The 20,958-nt window shown below is 43.4% G+C and overlaps 2 protein-coding genes across 2 annotated transcripts in view; one reads left to right on the plus strand and one right to left on the minus strand.

Moving 5' to 3' along the window:
- mrpl11 (mitochondrial ribosomal protein L11) overlaps nt 1-20,958 on the plus strand; it is a 95,283-nt gene that overhangs the window by 65,098 nt on the left and 9,227 nt on the right. The gene's annotated exons all lie outside the window — the stretch shown is intronic.
- On the minus strand, nt 10,090-14,005 carry tmem265 (transmembrane protein 265). Its single transcript, XM_015948686.3, has 2 exons — nt 13,870-14,005; nt 10,090-11,357 (listed from the first exon to the last, which is right to left on the minus strand). Exon 2 carries the CDS (start codon nt 11,353-11,355, stop codon nt 10,303-10,305), a length of 1,053 nt encoding a protein of 350 aa, XP_015804172.1. The 5' UTR covers nt 11,356-11,357; nt 13,870-14,005; the 3' UTR covers nt 10,090-10,302.

Consider the following 20,958-nt stretch of genomic DNA (forward strand, 5'->3'; position numbering starts at 1 on the left):
CATTTTGGGGTTGAGGACCATGGCCTAAGACATGGAGGTAAAGATCTTCATCCTAGCTGCATTGCCACACTACACAGCAAACGTACTTGTGCCTACTGGATGTCGTGGCTTGATGAGGCAAACAAAACAACAATGCTACATCCATCTGGAGAGCCTCTACACTTTGGCCTTTCCTATGAATAATTTTCATAAAAGTTATAAACAGTTTGTGATGATAGACAACCCTGATGGAGTCAAACACTTACAGGAAGCAAGTCTGACTTGGTACCAGCGATCCAAACCAAGATCTCACTCTGGCTGTGCAGCGATCAATCGCCTTTAAAGGGAGACTGGGCAGTTTTGGCTTGCTTTTATTACCCACTAGTGTCCATTTAGTAGAACCAAAAGCAAAACTTATCTTAGCCTTCATTAGTGTCTACAGGAGTGGTTCATCACTTAATTAAACTAATCAGTTGTGTTCATGATCTAAAACATGCAGGAAATATGCTGGAAGCAGACTGAAAAGTAATTTATGATGCAATATTACCAAAAAGTTTAATATTCCTAAATTCAAAATTTACTTCTCTTTTAGCTTCTTACCCACACAATAACCGTAGCTGTGACTTACAACCCAACTATTGCTGGTTGAAATAAACAAACATCTCTAATAAGCCAATTAAACCTGAGCATAACGAGAACACAAACAGCCTCAACAAGTGCTACACTATTTTGTCCATTAAATCACTGCTGGTCTTATCCCCTTTCACAGTTATGGCAAAAACTTTGCTTTTAAGTTATTTTACATCTTATTTTCTCATTTCAAGACCTCCTAATTGGTGTTTCACAATCTGTTCAGTGTCCAAATTTGAGAGTCACTGCTCTGGATGAAGCTGCTTAAAATTCAGTCCACATTTAGCTGCAGCAACATAAAAAAGCACTCATACCGTGATGCATTACTCAGTTTCATCCATGAACAAAATAATCCAAAACCGATTGATTCACACGGTTCAATTCAATTCAATTTTATTTATATAGCGCCAAATCATGACAAGAATCATCTCAAGGCACTTCACATAGTAAGCATTCCATTTCAGGTCAGTTCGTTAAGCCAATCAAAAATAATGTTTCCTATATAAGGAACCCAGCAAATTGCATCAAGTCACTGACTAGTGTCAGTGACTATACAGCAATCCTCATACTAAGCAAGCATAAAGCGACAGTGGAGAGGAAAACTCCCTTTCAACAGGAAGAAACCTCCAGAGAATCCTGGCTCAGTATAAGCAGCCATCCTCCACGACTCACTGGGGATCGAGAAGACAGAACAGACGCGCACACGCACGCGCACGCACGCACGCACACACACGCACACACACACACACACACACACACAGTAATGTGTCTGTAGTTATATTGTGATTTCCTAGTAAATATTCTATTTGGTGAGAGATAAACTTTATTGTATTTATCCTAGTGGATCTATAATTAAACGGATAAACTAGTAGTAGCACATCCAATGTCAAGGAAAGCAAAAAGTTATTATCAGGAGAGGGATAATGTTTAAGTGGTTAGCAGCAGTGTGCTAGACGATAGCCCCCTCCATGAGGCCACCACAGCTCAGCAGAACATCATTGTAGCTTCTTCTGGGGAGAAAAACACTTAGAGAGAAAATAAAGTTAACAGCTGAAATAGCAGAAAGTAATACAGTTAAAGAGCAGATAGTAGAAGAAAGTATTAGTGTGAAAAGTGGTCAGTGTATCCTCCAGCAGTCTAAGCCTATAGCAGCAGAACTACAGAGATAACTCTGGATAATCTAGCCATTTAGATGGAGGCATGTTGGAGGCAGGGCAAGGGAGAGCCTTCTTTACCGACTGTACACTCCACCTCCCTCTACTCCCCCACTTGTCCAGATTTAGGCTAACATCAGATTTTAACCATAGGCCCTATCAAATAAAAATGTTTTAAGCCTATTCTTAAAAGTATACAAGGTGTCTGCCTCACGGACTAAAGCTAGGAGTTGGTTCCACAAGAGAGGAGCCTGATAACTAAAAGATCTGCCTCCCATCCAAATTTTAGATATTCTGGGAACCACCGGTAAACCTGCAGTCTGAGAGCGAAGTGCTCGGTTAGGAACGTATGGAACAATCAGATCACTGATGTATGATGGAGCTTGATTATTAAGAGCTTTATATGTGAGAAGAAGGATCTTAAAATCTATTCTGAATTTAACAGGTAGCCAATGTAGGGAAGCTAAGACAGGAGAGATATGATCACTCTTTTTAATTTTCATCAGAACTCTAGCTGCAGCATTTTGGACAAGCTGAAGACTTTTAACTACATTCTGTGGACTTCCTGAGAGTAATGAATTACAGTAATCCAGTCTAGATGTAATAAATGCATGAACTAGTTTTTCAGCATCACTCCTGGAAAGGATGCTTCTAATCTTAGCGATATTCCGAAGGTGGAAAAAGGAAATCCTACAAACCTGTTTAACCTGGGATTTGAATGACAAGTCCTGGTCAAAGATAAACCAAGGTTCCTTACTTTGTTCTCCGAGATTAATTTAATGCCATTCAGTTCAGGTGATTAACTAAGCAATTTCCTTTTCTGGATTTCTGGTCCAAAGATGAGAACTTCCGTCTTGTCTTGATTTAAAAGCAAAAAGTTTAGAGTCATCCAATTTTTTATGTCCTCAAGACAAGCCTGCAATCTACCTAACCGATTAGGTTCATCAGGGTTAATGTGTGATGGCAGGAGTGGGTGGAGCTATGTATTCTTTGAGTAAAACCAATTGAGTCTAAGATAATACTAAAGGCTACATTGAGGCAATCATTTTCAATGTCCACATGAATATTAAAGTCCCCCACTACAATGACCTTATCAGTATTTAGCACCAAATCAGATAAAAAAATCAGAGATCTGATCCAAAAACTCAGAGTAAGGGCCTGATGGACGATATAAAACTACAAACAAGAGTGGTTTTACAGTTTTGCAATCTGGATTAGGTTAATTCTAACGCTTTTTTGGTGCTAATGGTTGCACGAATCCATGACTTTTACATCTTCTGCTTTGTTTTCTTTAGTTATAGCACTGTTGAGTTTATGCAAAACAGCAGCAAAACCTCAAATCTGCTGAGTCAAATCAACAACTGTGACATTTGTTTTTGAAAATTATTTTAAATGATTAAGTAACAATCAAAGTAGTTGGTGCTTAATTTCTTGTAAATTGATTTCCTGTTCCTCTAGAAAATTAGATTTGGATCTCAGCCCCAGGTAAATGTCACTTCTTAGACCAGTATTAGTATGCGTTTGTCTCCACTATTGCATTGCATATCGGATTCTTTTGCATCATCTTTTCTCTAAGAGTTTACTTTGAAGCTCCCTCCTAAAGTGGCGTGCTATGATGAATGATTTAGACATCTGTCCGCTAAATGTGCTCTTTCTGGGTTCGAGCTCATATGCATACTGAGGCTGTTTCAGCATGGGGTTAGTTAGGCGATATGGGTCGAAGGGAAGAGCTCAGTCAAGCAAAACAGACCCATGCGTTTGAGGAAATGCGCCTGATTTGGATGTGTTTGAAAGCCATTGTTACAGAACGCCACGTTGTACCACTGTTTCCGTTTGCGCTCTATCTCTGAATACGTGAAGGAAACCGTAAATAAATGGCAGTCGGCATTTATTCTGCTCCAGGCAGTGGCCCCAGCCCTTTAATCTTAGCTATCTTCTGCTCTTTTTTCAGTTTTTTTTTCTAGGCTCTGACTAACCACCCTTGACAAGGGAAGTGCAGAGAGGTAGGCTGCCTGTCGGCTGCAGGGCAAATTCGAACAAACGAGGGAAGTAAAGGCAGGAACGGAAGACAAAAACGAGAACTTGACAGCTTTGGAATTTGAGAATCATTATGAACTGGAGTGAAATTAGCACAGGCAAATGGAGAGGAAGAATAAAGAGCGGTAGAAAGAAGAAACGAAATAGAAAGGCTCATGCACTTTTCTCAAGGAGCAAAATGTGAGTCGTTGGGAGCTGAAGGAAAATGCTGAGCTAGATTGTATCTAGGACTTAACAGGTGTAACAAATTGTAGGAGGTAGTCATTTGCTGTAGCTGCCGCCTTTGCAGCCATGGCTTTTAGTATAATAGAAAAATGAGAAGTAGCCCAGCAGGGACCACATGCAGAATGCATGTGTTTGAAACATAGAGCGAACAAAGAAGAAAGAGATGAAAAGGAGCAGGTGGGAGAGAGTTGCATGCAGCCTACTACGCTGGTTATCACTCTGTAGTTTCTCCCTAAAAGTCTCTAGACCTAGGAGAAATTCCCTGCAGATACTTAAAATGAGTCTTTCCGAGGAGGAGAGTGTACATTAGTCCTAAAATGTCCTTTAAATCAAGCACATATCAGTAAGAATAAACGCTTCCATTTGGACAAAAAAAAATGCCTCAATTTCAATTAATGGGACCGTTAAAGCTCCCCAGAGAAAACGACAGGTGCTTTCACAGCAGCTCACTTTGAAAAAGAAGATCACACGCTTCTACTGTAACTCTCAATGTGCACGCCCATCACATCAGGACCTCTATTTCAGCATTAAAGGCAGACAACACGCCGACACGTTGGAAGATTACTGCAACAGGATCCGGGCTGATGGGGCCGCTGGCATAATTGTGATAAATGACGGTCTTTGGTTCTGTTTCGCCAAGAGCGTGCACTTCTACTGTGAATATGTGGGGAAGCTTCTATTCACTTGAGATCAGCATCGGAAAAACATGAAAACACACAACTTCCTGTGATTTCACAATGAGGGCTGATTGATTTTTGTACAGCAAAGGCTTTACCAGAGAGAGAAAGAAAGAAAGAGGGAGTTATTTGTCCTGGAGGCCTGCTGGCTTTGAAGAATTTCGACCGACTTCTGTTTTTCCCCACGTGTGCCAAAAGCGCTTAATAGCCAATGAACTGTCAACAGCAGGCGAGTATGAAACACTTTTATTAGTTTGCACTCTGTTCTGGAGGTGTAGCTGACAACAGCTGTGGAAAACACGAAACTTCTTACAATAAGCATCAGATATGAAGTTTCACATCGTACGTGTAATGTTTACGTATCTCACAGCTCCGGGAGGAAACAAGGCACTTGACTGTACTGTACATCCTGTACACCTCCAACGCTGAGCCTCAGTCGTGTGATGCCCAACATCTTGATCCATTCATGGATGAAAGGCTCAATTTGTTGTAAAAATTTAATTAAAAAAGTTTACTTTCATCTCGAGAGGAAAAAAATCACAGAGTTGGGCATGCAGCTGAACAGATTTGCTGTTTTTTCTCTTTTTTCCTTAAAAAATCATAAACAGACATGGAGATAAGTACAGCTCACATCAAACAAAATTAAAAAAGAACTGTAAAGGGATTAATTACATTGGTATTTAATCTGTGTAAACACTGTAGTAAAATAGACCTGGGAAGTTTGTGTTACAGTAGATGATTAAGCAATAGTTGTTGAGCCCTGCCAGAGAAAGATTGCATTAATGCAGAGTGCCTTTCATGTTGACGTCTTGATTTATGCACATTTTGTTGTTTTAAAGAAGCAGCTGGATGATTTAGGACATCAGCAACAAATATTTAAACACTTATGATAGTAAATTAAACATTCATTCACACATTAAAGTGATTTTCATGTGACTGATGGTCAAATGTAACATTTAAGCCTCATAAAAGTTGCTTCAGCAGGTTTTCCCTCTGAACAAAAGGACACTGTAACTCCTGCTTCTCCTGATCCACAGTTTCAGCCTGACAGGAGGAACAAGAAGTGATATCATTGTTCCTTTCGGATGGAGTGATAAACCCAATGAGATTGTTATAATCCTATAAAGTGGACACTGTTGGCACTCCCGTAGCAAAAGACAGGGGCTGCTCTTCTTCTTTATCTCAGTCAGGCATCACCTTTCTCTCTCAACACTGAAAAATAGGAAGCAGATTACTCAGACAACTTCCTGCGGTTCTTTCAATAAGTGCATAAAATTCCTCTGTTCTGTTATGAAAGGTTTTATTCTAAAAGGTGAATTTGATGCTGAACCAAAATCAGAGAAAGTGGAAAATCCAAAAGTCAATAAGAAGCGCACATGAAGCTTCAAGGGCAAAGGATGATTATCCTGAACTAAACATTTTTTTTCTGGCAAATTTGAAAAACGTTCCAGCATTTTGGTTCACTGACCTTCCTAAAGCAGAAATGAAAGCCAAGTCCTTTATTAATTGTTTTTTAAGCCAATCACCTGCCAATTCTTCTGTTTAAAGCTAAATGACATGGCCTTCCTTTCACATTGTAGTAAAGGTCACTGGGTCCGATAGCTGGCGTGTTTGTTGACGTGGTCAGAATCAATGGATAAAACTGAGATTAGTCTTGCTTGTCCTGAAGCCTAATGCCAGCATATAAGTTCCAGCAGGAAAAGTCTGTTTCTTTTATGCTTTGACCACCCAAACACCAAACTAACAAAAGAAAAACTGCTCTCTTAGCATCAAACCTTAGCTGGACCAGAATCAAAAGATTTGCTTTAGTCAGAGGCAAAGCGGCTCAAGAGGACCAAAGACCACTTAGAAAATCATGTTTAAAAGCTCAGAGTTAGTGAAGCATTTAGTCTGTTTCATTCAAAGCAGAACAATACAAACACTGAGCGTCAGCGTTAATAAAAAGTCAAATTAGCAGTGAATCAGCACAAGCTCCATCCTTGGTCTGGCATTAAAGCCACTTCAAAGGAAAATGTATGCTGTGCTCTTATAGACACATGAGATTATTCACTTCAAATATGTATTTGCTTAAATGTAGAGAGATGATTCTGGATTTTTGAAATGGATTTCTGTGAAAAAGTTAAGAGCAATTAATAGTAACCTGTCATAGACAGATCCTTGAATCATCTCTGTGTAGAGACACACACCCTAATAGGGTCAGTTACAAAAATGGATTTCTAATCCCAAAAATGTCATAGCAAAGGCGTTTTGACACTATTTTAAACCCTGACACAGATTATTCAGGCAAAAATATGAAATGCTGGTCTTCCACTCATTTCTGCTGCACATATAGAAAACTGTGTAAATGTTTGAGTGATCAGGCTGACCGCATCAGACTTGTTTCAAAATGACAAAAATCTGTTTTATAACTGTCTCTTTAGGATGAACCAATAGCTCACCAGTCTGGTCCTTTACTGATCCATTTCAGATGATCTATCTTTTCAGTGCTCTATCGATTTGGTGGGCAGGATGTTCCTGTGACTGAGTGAAACAACTAAAATGGCAAAGACTTGATTGAGGCCTAGTCCACACGTAGCCGGGTTTTTTTTTAAACGAATATCCGCCCCTCCAAGAACTTGCATCCACACCACCGCGTTTTAAAAAATAACTCTGTCCACACGTACCCGGATAAATACGTTGTTAAGGACATGCCAGACCTGTAGGCGGCAGTACTTCCCCCGTTCTTAACCACGTCCTTCGTCTGTGGTCTTCCGCAAGGAGCAGTAATTCCTCTTGCCAAAACAAACGAGCAAAAAGCGCTTGGACAATTGATGGATCGGTTAGTGACAGAGCGCAGCTCTGAGGGCTTCCATGCTGTCGGCTAGTGTAAACACAGGTCGCACACGTGATGTCAGCATTTTTTTTGTCGCGGAAAGTGACGTTGCGGACCTTAAAACTCCGGGTTTGTCCATCCACGCAGAAACCCAAAACGGAGAAAACGCAGATCTTCACTTTGGCCGGAGTTTTTAAAAAGATCCGTTTTCGTGTGAAAAAACTCCGTTTTCGTGTGGATGACAGGCCAAAACGTAGAAAAATATCTACGTTTTGGCAGATCCCCGGCTACGTGTGGACAGGGCCTGAAAAGGCCATGAACTATTTAGACTTGGGCTTTTCTTTAAGTCTAGAGCAGATAGAGGTATGTAAGCCCTTTATTTAGAAAAAGAATGTATTTGCATTTTCTTCATCTTGTATGGTGGACCACCCCGTTGATTGACATCCGTAATAGTGAGTACGTCACATTCATTGTTCGATAGCATGTGGAGACAGTTTAAAAGACACCGACAGATTCCACCCCACGATTGTGCGCTCCTTATGGATTGTGGCCAGACTATAGATTCACATATATAGGATGGCTCGAAGCAGAAATCCCGATTATTTATTTTTTATTATCAGATGGCACCATCTAGAGGCTAACTAATGTATCTTAAGCCCATCTCCCTACTTCCGTATTTACGGATTGGAACAGTGACTTGGACATTATTTTGAATTTGTGAGTGATTTCTGTGTCTAGTTATGGTTGTATTCTTGATCAGCACATATCATTGGAATCATAGGAATCCTATCTTTCAAATGGTGTGTAATATGTTTATGTACATAGAAATAGTGTTGCAACAAAGGCTGATTTTACATGGAGGTTTGCAATGTCCCATCCACAAGACTAATTTATAGACAATAAAAAACATTGCTCAAAACAAGTGATTGTTGAAGGGCTTGGCCCATTGCTGATGTTCAAACATCCCACACTTTATACATATTTGTAAAATGGTAAATGGCCTGTATTCGATATAGGGCCTTCTAGAGTCCTGGAACCCCCCCAAGGTGCTTTACAACACAATCAGTTCACTCACACATTCACACGCTGGTGGTGATGAGCTACGATGTAGCCACAGCTGCCCTGGGGAGCACTGACAGAGGCGAGGCTGCTGAACACTAGCGCCATCGGTCCCTCTGACCACCACCAGCATGCAAGGGGGGTTAAGTGTCTTGCCCAAGGACACAATGACAGCGACAAACAGAGTGGGGCTCAAACCTGCAACCTTCCGATTATGGGGTGAGCACTTAACTCCTGTGCCACCGTCACACCATTGTGTGTGTGTGTGTGTGTGTGTGTGTGTGTGTGTGTGTGTGTGTGTGTGTGTGTGTGTGTGTGTGTGTGTGTGTGTGTGTGTGTGTGTGTGTGTGCTGCATGTGTGTGTGTGTGCTGCATGAGTATGTGTATTTAAAGACTTTCATAGGAAAGGTCGCTAACTCTACCTCTGTCTAGTTACTTGCTGAAACGCCTGGGCATGCACTGTCATCTGTATGTAACCTGATGATGAATGCTATTGGCTAATGCTGAGTGGTGCTTGATTAAAATTGCATGGGGCTCCAAGGAACGTGGGGTGGGCTAGGAAAGAATCATGTATTACCTACATTATATCACAGCACAGGGTAAGACTTTTAAGGATTTCTAAAAAATCATACATAATACCTGAAAGGGGGGAAAACTCCGTATTGTAGCTGTAAGCTCACAAAGACTGAAAACAGTGCTGAATGAATACTGAGTGAATACTGATCTTTCTTTCTGTAGAAACTAAATACAACCAAACTGCAAAGTCCCCACTGTGCTCCTAGATGTTTATTTAGTTGCTGTATTTACAGAGGTGATTATCCTCCAAGAGGATTGAGAAGAGCACCTCCCGGTCACATTTATACGAAGGATAACAGATGATAATGTCCATTTAATGAGCCAATAACAAAGTGTTGGTGCGGAGGCCTTCTGTGGCATCACAAATGTATCTGGAAGGTGATGAGGTTTTCAGTAAGAATTAATGGAAGAAAAACTTATTGCTACTCTATTTATTAGTCATGTTTTATCAATACGAAAACTGGCATGATTTTTCAAAAACGTACAAAAATCTAAGAAAGGAGCATCAGTCAAGGTGATGAGAATTAAAGGATTGTTGAGTTTGATGCCATTTGTCCACAGTGTGGAGTTTTCTTGGTTTTACTGTTCAATACTGGCTCTGAAAGTAAAGCAAGCGTCACGGCTCTGGATGAAGGTTCTCACATTAAGTGATAGAATAGACTCTGTAAAAGGTCACGGCCCATCTGTGGGATCTGATAAAGGATCTCACAGAACCAACTCACATATTAATGGACATTTAGCAGGAAAATAGAAATAAAACTGAAGTTATAAATGTCATAAAAAACAGTTTATACAACAAATGCAGAATTCAACAGTCTGTGAGCGGTAAGGCAGTCAAGCCTACAGCAACCAACACCACCAGACTTCAGCATTTTCTATGAGACTCTTTACACTCTGGCAGTTGTGCTCACAGTGTTGACTTTAAAAAAGCACTCCCACAAATCACAACAATGCATTTCAAGTTAGCACAACATAATGCTCAGACAGCCGAGCTTGCCAAATGCATTTCCACAGCTCTGCATTATGCCTGTCACTGTTGTAGTGAAATTCCATACGACCTATCTGCTGGGAGGTGATACTGGCTTGGCCCGTCTAAAGTGTTCGCTTTGGATGTGCGCACAAATATTTTTGCATGCATGCTCAGATTGATTCTCTACAGTTCATGGGAGATGAAAGAGGGTCCTAAGGACGTCGCTGTGGGCTCCAGGCTGACGTGGGAGAGAGTGTGGCTCTGGGAGCGAGGCAGTGTGTGATAATGAGAGGCAGGAGCTTTCCCCTGGGTCTGGCCCTCCTCCTGTTCTGAATTCTGGCTTGGCACCGTGGAGCCTCCTGGTTCTGCTCCAGCTCCAGCCCCAGCTCCTGCCGCACCACGCTCCTGTTTGTGTTTGTCCCAGGCGGAGCTCAGCTTTACGGCCAAAGCCAGCAGGTTTTTCCCCAGAAACACAGTTGACATGCGGGAGTCTCTGTACCACAGCATGCCTGTTCCCCTCAGGACCAAGGTGAAGATGTTAATGGTAACCAAGCTGAGCCATGGGTACAAAGCCTCCTTACGCGGCCCCCTCTGTCCTGGCAGGCCAGTGGCCCCCAGCTCTGTGAGGGCCACGCACGGCAGCAGAAGCAATAGGGTGTAGCAGTAGAAGAAGACCAGGCCCTCAGCCCAAATTGGCAGCCTTTGTTCAGCCACTCCTCCAGAACCACCATGTGCCTCCCACAGCCCCGCCTGGAGGTCCAACACATCCAGCAGGTCCACCACCACCCACAGGAGCCGTCCTCGCACCTCCTGTTTCCTACGCTGCGGAGTCATGTGGTCGGCTCCCGTCAAGATAAGAAACAGGGAGGGCAGGCAGATGGACAAGAGCAGCGTCAGGGTCTTCCTGGCCAGCGGGTCGGGGGGGCGGCGCTCCTGCCTGTAGTTGTGACAGACAAAGAAGAGCTTCAGCTGCAGGAGCGACAGGAACAGGAACCAGAGGGCGTTGGCAAACCCACGGCGTGGCGACTGCGCCTCGGACACCACGCCTGCTGAGACAAAGCGCAGCGCCAGCAGGAAGCAGACGTCGCCTAGCAACACAGCTACATACTGCCACACGCTAGGTCCTGAAAGACCGCGGGCTCCCAGCATGCTCTGCTCCAACAGGTAGAGGTCCACCACAGCCATCGTGCTCACCGTGACCAGGGTTGATACGCACACCTGGGGCGTGGGCACCATGCCTGAAAGACATACACAGACAGTCATCATTTGTACGCCACGCCAGGAAAAAGTCGCAAACGTTTAGGATAAATCATGCTTGTGTTTCCAAGACTGTTTCCAAACCAACTGTAGGATACTTTGATGCTTGTTGCTATGGTTAAAGACATTAGCTGCAGAGGAAGCAGAGTGCCCTTCATCTTTGGCCAGAGCTGCACACTCTGGTGGCTCAAGCTGGGAAGCCTATTAAATTGTTTTGGTTTTTTTCTGCATTGCTCTTTGAATTAGATGGTATTCACTTTCCTTATAAGTAAACAGAGCTTCTTTATGATTCATAGCTTTTCTACAAGTTTTAGGTTGCTGCTACTTCCCCTGTTTCTGTTTCCCTTCTCTATACTCAGCTTATTCATTATTAATTAATTGTATTCAGGCGCGGCTAGGTGCCCTGTCAAAGCATTTCTTTGTCTCTATAGTCTGCCGTGTTTATTCTCATACTGTGCTGCAGCCTTTAATCATCCCAAATCCCATCTCTTTTTAGATGAATATTGATAACTTGCTATTGGTTTAGGGATGCGCTTGTCTCGTGGCTTTGTGTACTCTGTGTGCGTCGGGGCGGCTGCATGAAGACGATGCTAATGTGGCTCTATGTGATCTTATTTTGTTGCAGCTCATATTGTACATCAGCCACGGACAGCATAAAAACAGCATCGATCCCAGAGTGAGAAATGATCACTGACTTTACGGCGTAATCGAACCGGCGTCTCTGCATCGTATTTAGCTGAAAAGCACGGCGCTGGGGCCACTCCACTGTCTGTTTCCTGCTCTGAGCCACTCAGGGGTGTCAGCCCCCTCTCCACAGGATCGATCGCATCGTAATATAAAATCATTACCGGTTCCGCGTGTGTCGTGACAGCAACAGTTGAGCGTGATCGAGCTAGAGACTGTCAGCAAGATTGCGGCCCCTGAGAAAAGTCTGTCTGTGACAAATGTGCATACATGTCCGTGTGATAGAAGACGCATGGCCTCCCTAAACTGTAAGGAGCTCCGCCATGTCCTCTGTCCCGTCTGAGTCATTACGGCAGAGGGGCTGGGATGCAGGAGTAGTGCTGTAAGTGAAAGATTAATGGTCCTTTTGGGGTGTCCACATGGCTAATAAAGTGTTACTGCACGATGCTAATAGTTAATAAATAAACTCGGGGGGATGGGAGGGGGGGGGGATGATGTAGGAGATTTAAACACAAACAGAAAGGGGCTTCCATCCATTCACTGAGACGTGCATTTCATCAGCCGGCCAGACTGAAGGGATCCAGTTTCATCTCTGGGAGTATTTAGAACAATCAAAGGCATTAAAGTTTGGGTCTGAAACTGATGAATCCAAGGGATAAAGGAAGATCGCCGCTGATTAGTCCCGTTCTGATGCATGCTGGGAGGACAGGCATCGAAGGGATGTATCATCATCTATGAAGTCTTTGTTTCACAGAAACTTGATTATCATTCCCGAATCCTGAATGAATTTCAGCGAGCCGCAGATCGAGAGGGATATTGGAATTCAAATGTCTTCTTTTTCACGAGGAACAAACTCAGCCTGCAGGGGGGAGGAGGAAGAGGAGGGGGAGGTGAAGAAGTTCACCACCACCGCTGCTGCAGCTGGCTCTCTCTCCGAGGTCGTGCTTCCTAACTTATTCCACCTGCGCCTCGATTCTCACCCTGGAAATCTCCCAGGCCGGCTCGTGTTTGTGTTTTGACTCCCTGTCAGCGCGCTGTAATTTATTCTGTTCAGAGTGAGAGACAGGGATGACAGCCTGTATGTCCACTCGGCTCATCAATAATGACCAAATTCATCATCCTGCTGTCTGGGGACTACTGCTGTTGACAAGGTGAGGCAACCTATTTCACAGTAACCATGAGTAATGGCGTGTAATGGTGAGCATGTGAGCGATTTGTGCAAATTCTGTTTAGCACTGAAAGTCACCCCCTGTCTATCCACTTCATTCTCGGTACGCTATTGTGCAAGTAATCATCCAAAAAGCACTTAAAACCTGTCCAACAGAGAGTAAAGCTAGCCATGGGCTTTGCCACTTTCATTTGGGAGACTCCATGGGTGGACTGGAAGCCTTAAAAGGATTTATTCATCTGCTCCTGAAGTTTTATCACAATAAACACCTGTCACAGAGATCAGAAGTGCATCAAAGACTAACTCCTTCACAGCACGGGAGAGAGAGGAGCACCAAGGGCATGGAGACAACATCTAAACCATTATGTGTCAACTAATAATTTAATAGTCCCTGATTATGCAGATTAAATCCTCCCTTCAGACCCAAATCCACTCAACATCTGTTGCCAGTTTTGTGCTCTATCTCCCTTCTTATTGACCATCCTGCACTCAAAAGGCATCTTGCATCCTTTAGTTTAACAACATCTAATAAACCGCCTCTCTGCAACACCTGTTTCATAACTGCCCCATTAGCTGCAGGTGTATTATAGATTTCTGCCTGCACACATGGCTGTGAAAGAAAAATAAAAGCATTTAGTTACCAAAACCATTCGCGTTGCGCTCAGGCTCCTCGGTCGTCCTGGTTTATTTACAGCAGAGTCACAGGAGCGCCGTCGGTGACCAATAAAGTCTCTGTTAATGCCGCTGATGAGTCGGGCTCGGTGATAAAAGTCTCACTGTCCCCGTGTTTCAGGCTCCAGGAGAGGACTGATTGAGAGGAGGAGAAGTCACCGCTGCTGTTTGGGTGTAGGAATAAAAAACATAAAAAATCAGCCCCTACTTCTCCAGATTTCCCTCCCTCCGCGCTGAGATCTGGTGTGGCAGATGTCTCCGTGCCGACCCTCGGCTCCTCCGCGTCACGGCGTATTTCCAGATCTGGATCTGTCGCCTCCCCGCAGTGTCCAGGTCTGTTAATCTTTTGACACAGCAGCAGGAGGAGGAGAGCCGTGCAGGGAGGGGGGGCGCCGCTCGTCGGGCTCCAGCTGCGCGGAGTGGCTCACAAGTGGAGCATCGCCGGAGCAGAGAAACCGCAGAGCAAACCAAGGAGGAGAGAGGCAGAGCCGCGCTACACAAACTCCCTCACGCACACTCCCCGAGTTTGGTGTTAATTTGTAAGCAGGCTACGTGCTCAAAGCCCAGACCTCCCACCCTCTCCAGTTCCTCCTGCTCCCCTTCACCATCAGCTGTGCAAGTTCAGCTGCTGTGTGAATATTTCAGAGCTTTCTGTTGCAGTAATTTGATAATAATGGAGCTGTTCCTGCACAAGCTCGGCTGCATTGTTTTGCAGCATGCAGATACCTTATTTACCCCTGCCTGCTTGAAATTGGAGCAGCAGAAGTGGAGCGAAAGATGCTTGTAGCCTGAAGACACATTTAGAGCTCAGAAAGCAGATGTTACAACTTTAATTAGCCATTTTTCTGTCTACTTACTGCCTTTGACACAAAAGAAAATTATTCTTCTGTTATAGATTAATTTATGAAAGTCAAACTGAGGGATGCTGGATTTTTAAAGCAGATTTTGAAAGAGTTCTCTTTTTTTCCCCCCAGAAATTCAATTTTAGCTCCTTTGTCAGCCCGGTTTGATTTAAAAAAATTAATAAATAAAAACGATTTCACAGTGTTTCTATAACCTCAAGGTCCAACACTTTTAGCAAGGCTGAAGTCCTTAGCTTGCTTGGTTCGTGCAGCTCTCTGTGTTGGTTTCTTTGTGGAGTGAGAGGTTTAATCAGACTGGTGAGGAAGGCGATGGAGAGTCATCTTTCTTGTCAGATTCAGCTCTGTGCTCCGCTGGCTTCCAAAAGAGAAGAGATTTTCCATTTTCCTCACTTCAGTGTTTTATTTTTTCACTGTGTGTGTGTGTGTGTGTGTGCGTGTGCTTGTGTGTGCGTGCGTGCGTGAGCTCTTCGGCCCTTTCCGTCACACATCACCTCATGCTTATCTCATTCTGCTCTCCATTCTCCCTCTTCTCTTTCTGCTCCCACTGGGTGTGGTTGAAGGTCACTTGCACACTGGCTCAGTTTCACAGAGGGAAGAGGGCGAAAGGACGAGGGCAGCAGGCAAAGGGGCAGTCAGGCGGGCAGGCTGTCCACAGTACTGTGCACTCATCACTTTCTGCTTCAGAACATGGTCGGCGAAGTTTGGAAAGAGACTCAGGGTTGTGGTCTGTCCGAGATTACTAAAGGTGTCAACAGAACGCCGTGCTGCTCATCAGACGTCCACAAACGCATCAGAATCATCATCTTCCTGCTCTTACTCAGGGTTACCTGACAGCGGGAGGCATGAATTGCACCAGTGCAAGAGATATTATGATGTTACACCACACATTCATCTTTCTTGTCACAATCTGGCATTAATATCAGCCATAATTCAGCCTGATTGCCAGCAGTTCTGCAGGTAGCACATAATGAACCCTGGAGCTGCTCGCCTCCAGCAGAGATGAGGAGTGGACTACAGATGTCTGCTCTTCTTAAGGGAGCTGCTTATGAATTTATGGAAGATGTTGACAATAGATACATTTTAGCATCTGCAGCTTTCTGTATTTAGGGTAGATTTAATATGGAGGACTAGAATGATGTGTCACTTTTTGTGTTATAAATCTCCAGAAAGGAACAAAACATTGATTAATGAATTAAGTATTAATTAATGCAATCTAGAAAGCACCTGTTCTGGCGAGTGATGAGAAGACCTCCATTTGGTCTTTTTACCATTAAAAGAAAAAAAACTGAACATTTATCCACTTTAAAAATAAATGTTATGTTTTTATCAGTACATATGTGCTTACTAAAGCCAGTATGACTAAGACATTCTGAACAGCATTTATGTTCCCAAAGTGTCTCAAAATGATTACAAAGGTTCTCAGTTTCCTCCTGTGAGACGCAGGGTCTTACTCTGCTGTTGCTGTAGATTTGTTCCAACATTTGTGAGACAAATTTCTTTTTGAAATAGACTGTGTAACTCGGTGACAGATGTGAGACGGCAGTGGGAGGAGTTAGAAACCCGAATGCTAACAGGGCTTGTGATTACACGTGATTACGCATAGCATTCTGGGATGTGCGCGGCCATGTTGGAAGCTTGACGAGTCTAAACAAAGCGTGAAACAAATGGTACTGTCGCAGAGAAGGAGTGGATTTGGGTGGAAAAAAGTGTTAAACAACATCATAAAATCCCAAAAATGATACGGAATAAACCGGGATACATTGTATAAAGATGTTGGGGATCGGTATGTGGACAAAATCTGCTTTATAAATGCTTTTGATCCATTTGAAAGACCCAAGACTGGAGCACTGATGACATATTGTTGCCGCTGCAGTTCTGCATTACGGACCTTTTCAGCTTTCTTGTTTGTGGTGTGAGTGGATGTAAACGTCCGGATGAGAGGTAAACATTTTATTTGTTGTTTTTTTTCTAGTAAAATTGATCAAAATTGTCATCCCACAGAAGAAGTGTAGCAAGAAAAGTTGGGTTGTGTGTCAGCACCCACATTAGCTTACCAGTGTGTGTGTGTGTGTGTGTGTGTGTGTGTGTGTGTGTTTTGTGTGCCTGTTGTGGTTGAAGGAAAGAAACGATGTATAAAAACTTACACCATCTGTAACTTACCAGAAATAAAATACTCCGGAAGGTGATTTTGGTTCGCCTTATAGCCAACAAGACTTGGTCTCCAGGGTTTTGCTTCCAAGCAGGAAAATGGTGAAAAGTTAGCTTGTTTTTCCACCTTTATTCCCCTGGCGATCACGTGTGTCACCCCACAACACATTAACAATTTACTATTCGTGTGCTGGCTGAGAGGGCGGGGCAAGCCAGTTTTCCCATTGTAGGACTTTATAATAGGGTTGTGTTTGGCCATTTGTCAGAGCTCCTGGGCCATTTTGAGCCCCAACAAAGTTTCATAGAGACTCACAGAGCAACTTTAAACAGTCATTCTAGAACACCTCCTCACTGAAAAACCAGCATAGGTGTTGCCAGCATATGTTGTTTTGGTGCCAGTTTAGCTGGTAAAGCTAGTCCGGCATGGGATGTTGGTGAGTGATGGGATGCTGGACCACCATCCCATCTTAGACTAGCATAACCAGCACCAAAACACAACATATGCTGTTAACTTCACCAGGGCTGAAGTTTTGTGTTTCCAACTGGTCTCTCAACCTTCACAGCCCAGTATGCTACTGGTTACAGGCACCAGAAAACATTAGATGACCAATTTAATGCCAAAAACCTGCAGTGAGTAGCACCTGGACTCTGCATTATTGCCTCACTACAAGTTAACTACAGGGGGTGCAGAATTATTAGGCAAAAGAGTATTTTGTCCACATCATCCTCTTCATGCATGTTGTCTTACTCCAAGCTGTATAGGCTCGAAAGCCTACTACCAATTAAGCATATTAGGTGATGTACATCTCTGTAATGAGAAGGGGTGTGGTCTAATGACATCAACACCCTATATCAGGTGTGCATAATTATTTGGCAACTTCCTTTCCTTTGGCAAAATGGGTCAAAACAAGGACTTGACAGGCTCAGAAAAGTCAAACATAGTGAGATATCTTGCAGAGGGATGCAGCAGTCTTAAAATTGCAAAGCTTCTGAAGCGTGATCATCGAACAATCAAGCGTTTCATTCAAAATAGTCAACAGGGTCGCAAGAAGCGTGTGGACAAACCAAGGCGCAAAATAACTGCCCATGAACTGAGAAAAGTCAAGCGTGCAGCTGCCAAGATGCCACTTGCCACCAGTTTGGCCATATTTCAGAGCTGCAACATCACTGGAGTGCCCAAAAGCACAAGGTGTGCAATACTCAGAGACATGGCCAAGGTAAGAAAGGCTGAAAGACGACCACCACTGAACAAGACACACAAGCTGAAACGTCAAGACTGGGCCAAGAAATATCTCAAAACTGATTTTTCTAAGGTTTTGTGGACTGATGAAATGAGAGTGAGTCTTGATGGGCCCATGGCTGGATTGGTAAAGGGCAGAGAGCTCCAGTCCGACTCAGACGCCAGCAAGGTGGAGGTGGAGTAGTGGTTTGGGCTGGTATCATCAAAGATGAGCTTGTGGGGCCTTTTCAGGTTGAGGATGGAGTCCAGCTCAACTCCCAGTCCTACTGCCAGTTTCTGGAAGACACCTTCTTCAAGCAGTGGTACAGGAAGAAGTCTGCATCCTTCAAGAAAACATGATTTTCATGCAGGACAATGCTCCATCACACACGTCCAAGTACTCCACAGCATGGCTGGCAAGAAAGGGTATAAAAGAAGAAAAACTAATGACATGGCCTCCTTGTTCACCTGATCTGAACCCCATTGAGAACCTGTGGTCCATCATCAAATGTGAGATTTACAAGGAGGGAAAACGGTACACCTCTCTGAACCGTGTCTGGGAGGCTGTGGTTGCTGCTGCACGCAATGTTGATGGTGAACAGATCAAAACACTGACAGAATCCATGAATGGCAGGTTTTTGAGTGTCCTTGCAAAGAAAGGTGGCTATATTGGTCGCTGATTTGTTTTTGTATAGTTTTTGAATGTCAGAAATGTATATTTGTGAATGTGGAGATGTTATATTGGTATTGGGTATATATTTGTTTTTTGTTAAGTTGCCTAATACTTATGCACAGTAATAGTCACCTGCACACACAGATACCCCCCTAAAATAGCTAAAACAAAAAATTACTTCCAAAAACATTCAGCTTTGATATTAATGAGTTGTTTGGGTTCATTGAGAACATGGTTGTTGTTCAATAGTAAAATTATTCCTCAAAAATACAACTTGCCTAATAATTCTGCACTCCCTGTATTAAAAAGGTTTTTTCAGACACAGATTGAGGTGTGTTGGCTCAACATGTTTGCAATAAAAATGTCAGCTTGTCGTTTCAGACATGAAACAACATCCATTGAGCTTGAAATCATGTATAGTTTTGCACATGGTCCCACATTTACATTCAAAGATTACATTTAAATGAACTTTTATGCTTTAAATCCAAAATGTGAGTTCTGTTCAGTCACCAGGAACAATATGAGTTGCTGTACCGGTACCAGTCCATTTATACTACTACCCTACAGTTTCTGATGAGAACGACTCTAATAACAGCAGTTTGTTGTTTTTCACTGCCAGTCGTACATAAACCGGGTAAACTTTGAGCTTTTTGGGTGTTCGTGTCAGTTTCAGAGCATCAATGTGAGACGGTTTGGTGAAGTTCTGGTTTTAAACCTTATTTCAGGGATTTGCTCACTGTTGCATTTGAGAGTGTGACCGTCTCAGAGAGAAAAAAAAAGTAATATCTTTCCCTGTCTTATTCTGAGCTGATAAATACTCAGGACTGAGCGCTGCGTGTTTCTCTCCCCATCGCAAACTCAAACCAGGGTTTTCGTGGATGTTCTCTTTGATTTCAGATTGTAGAATTGTGACTTCATCCCATCACCTGACTCTCTGTCTTGTTGTCTGTCCTCCACATGTCATTTCTCCTTCAGTCATCTCCAGCGTGGCGCCGTGGCAGGCTGCAGCTCAGGCGTCTTTTTCTGCTGCAGCCTCCACATGTGATTAATCGTGAAGTGGCAAAAAGCACAACACTGTCAAGCCTGTGAGGGGGACCTAATGGAGTTGAAAATGGAATGTTTTGTCATGATGCAATCCATTTTGTTCGCTGCTGCCTGCTTCTTGCTTAATTCACCCTGCCATCAATAGGCAAATTCTTCTTGTGCCAGGTACAAAAAAAAGAAGAAAGGGTTGGGTCTATTTTTGAGCAAATATCCAAACTAAAGAAACTCCACTGAGAGGGTTTACCTTGCTTTTGTTGTTATAAATACAAATCCCTGAATCTGGGCTGCTCTGTCAAGTCTGCAGACACTCTGGTTTGAGCTGCACCTTTTATCAAGGCGCGGTTTTGTTTTCCACGTTTAAGACCAATCACACACACACACACACACAGACCCCTCCTGCAGCCGAGGGGTTCAGCGTGAAACCTAATCAGCTGTATGACGCTGCAGCAGGGCTGGGTATGATAAAATGGCAACACCGGAGCAGATTAAATGAACAAGTTAATGAAGTTAATGAATGAAAGTGTTTCACACTAAAGAGTTTAATTAACCTTGCCTCTCACCAGCCCCTCCCCCCGTAACACCTTTGTCACCACGTTGTAGACCTTGTCTGTGCTTGCCGCCAGGGGCAATTTATCCAGAAGGCTTTGAATTCCAGGGGCAATTAGTTTTGCATCCTGGCCCTAACACCTTTCCTTTTTTTTTTTGTTTCTGTGCTTTATCTTCCTGTTTATTCCTGCCTTGATAAGCCCAGTGCTTCTCCTGACCTTCTTTCTTTCATCTTTCTTTCTTGTTGCCTCAGATGCAGAAACACCTGCGACCACACACCATCACTACACACACACACACACACACACACACACACACACACACACACACACCGCTTAAACCGATAGTCTCATCAGATTACAACAAGGACGAAGTGTTCATACATAAACATACACGCAGGCTCACCCATATTCATGAGGACCCCCGGCAGCCTTTTGTTTTACTTCTCTCCTCTGCTGCTGTTTGCCTGAGTCAGTGCCTTACACACACACACACACACACACACACACACACACACACACACACACACACACACACACACACACACACACACACACCCACACAC

This window comes from Nothobranchius furzeri, chromosome 1, assembly GCF_043380555.1.
Source record: "Nothobranchius furzeri strain GRZ-AD chromosome 1, NfurGRZ-RIMD1, whole genome shotgun sequence".
Taxonomy (NCBI): Eukaryota; Metazoa; Chordata; class Actinopteri; order Cyprinodontiformes; family Nothobranchiidae; genus Nothobranchius; species Nothobranchius furzeri.

Coding starts and splice junctions, on each gene's coding strand:
- tmem265 (XM_015948686.3), bottom strand. CDS start 11,355: ATGGTGCCCACGCCCCAGGTGTGCGTATCAACCCTGGTCACGGTGAGC.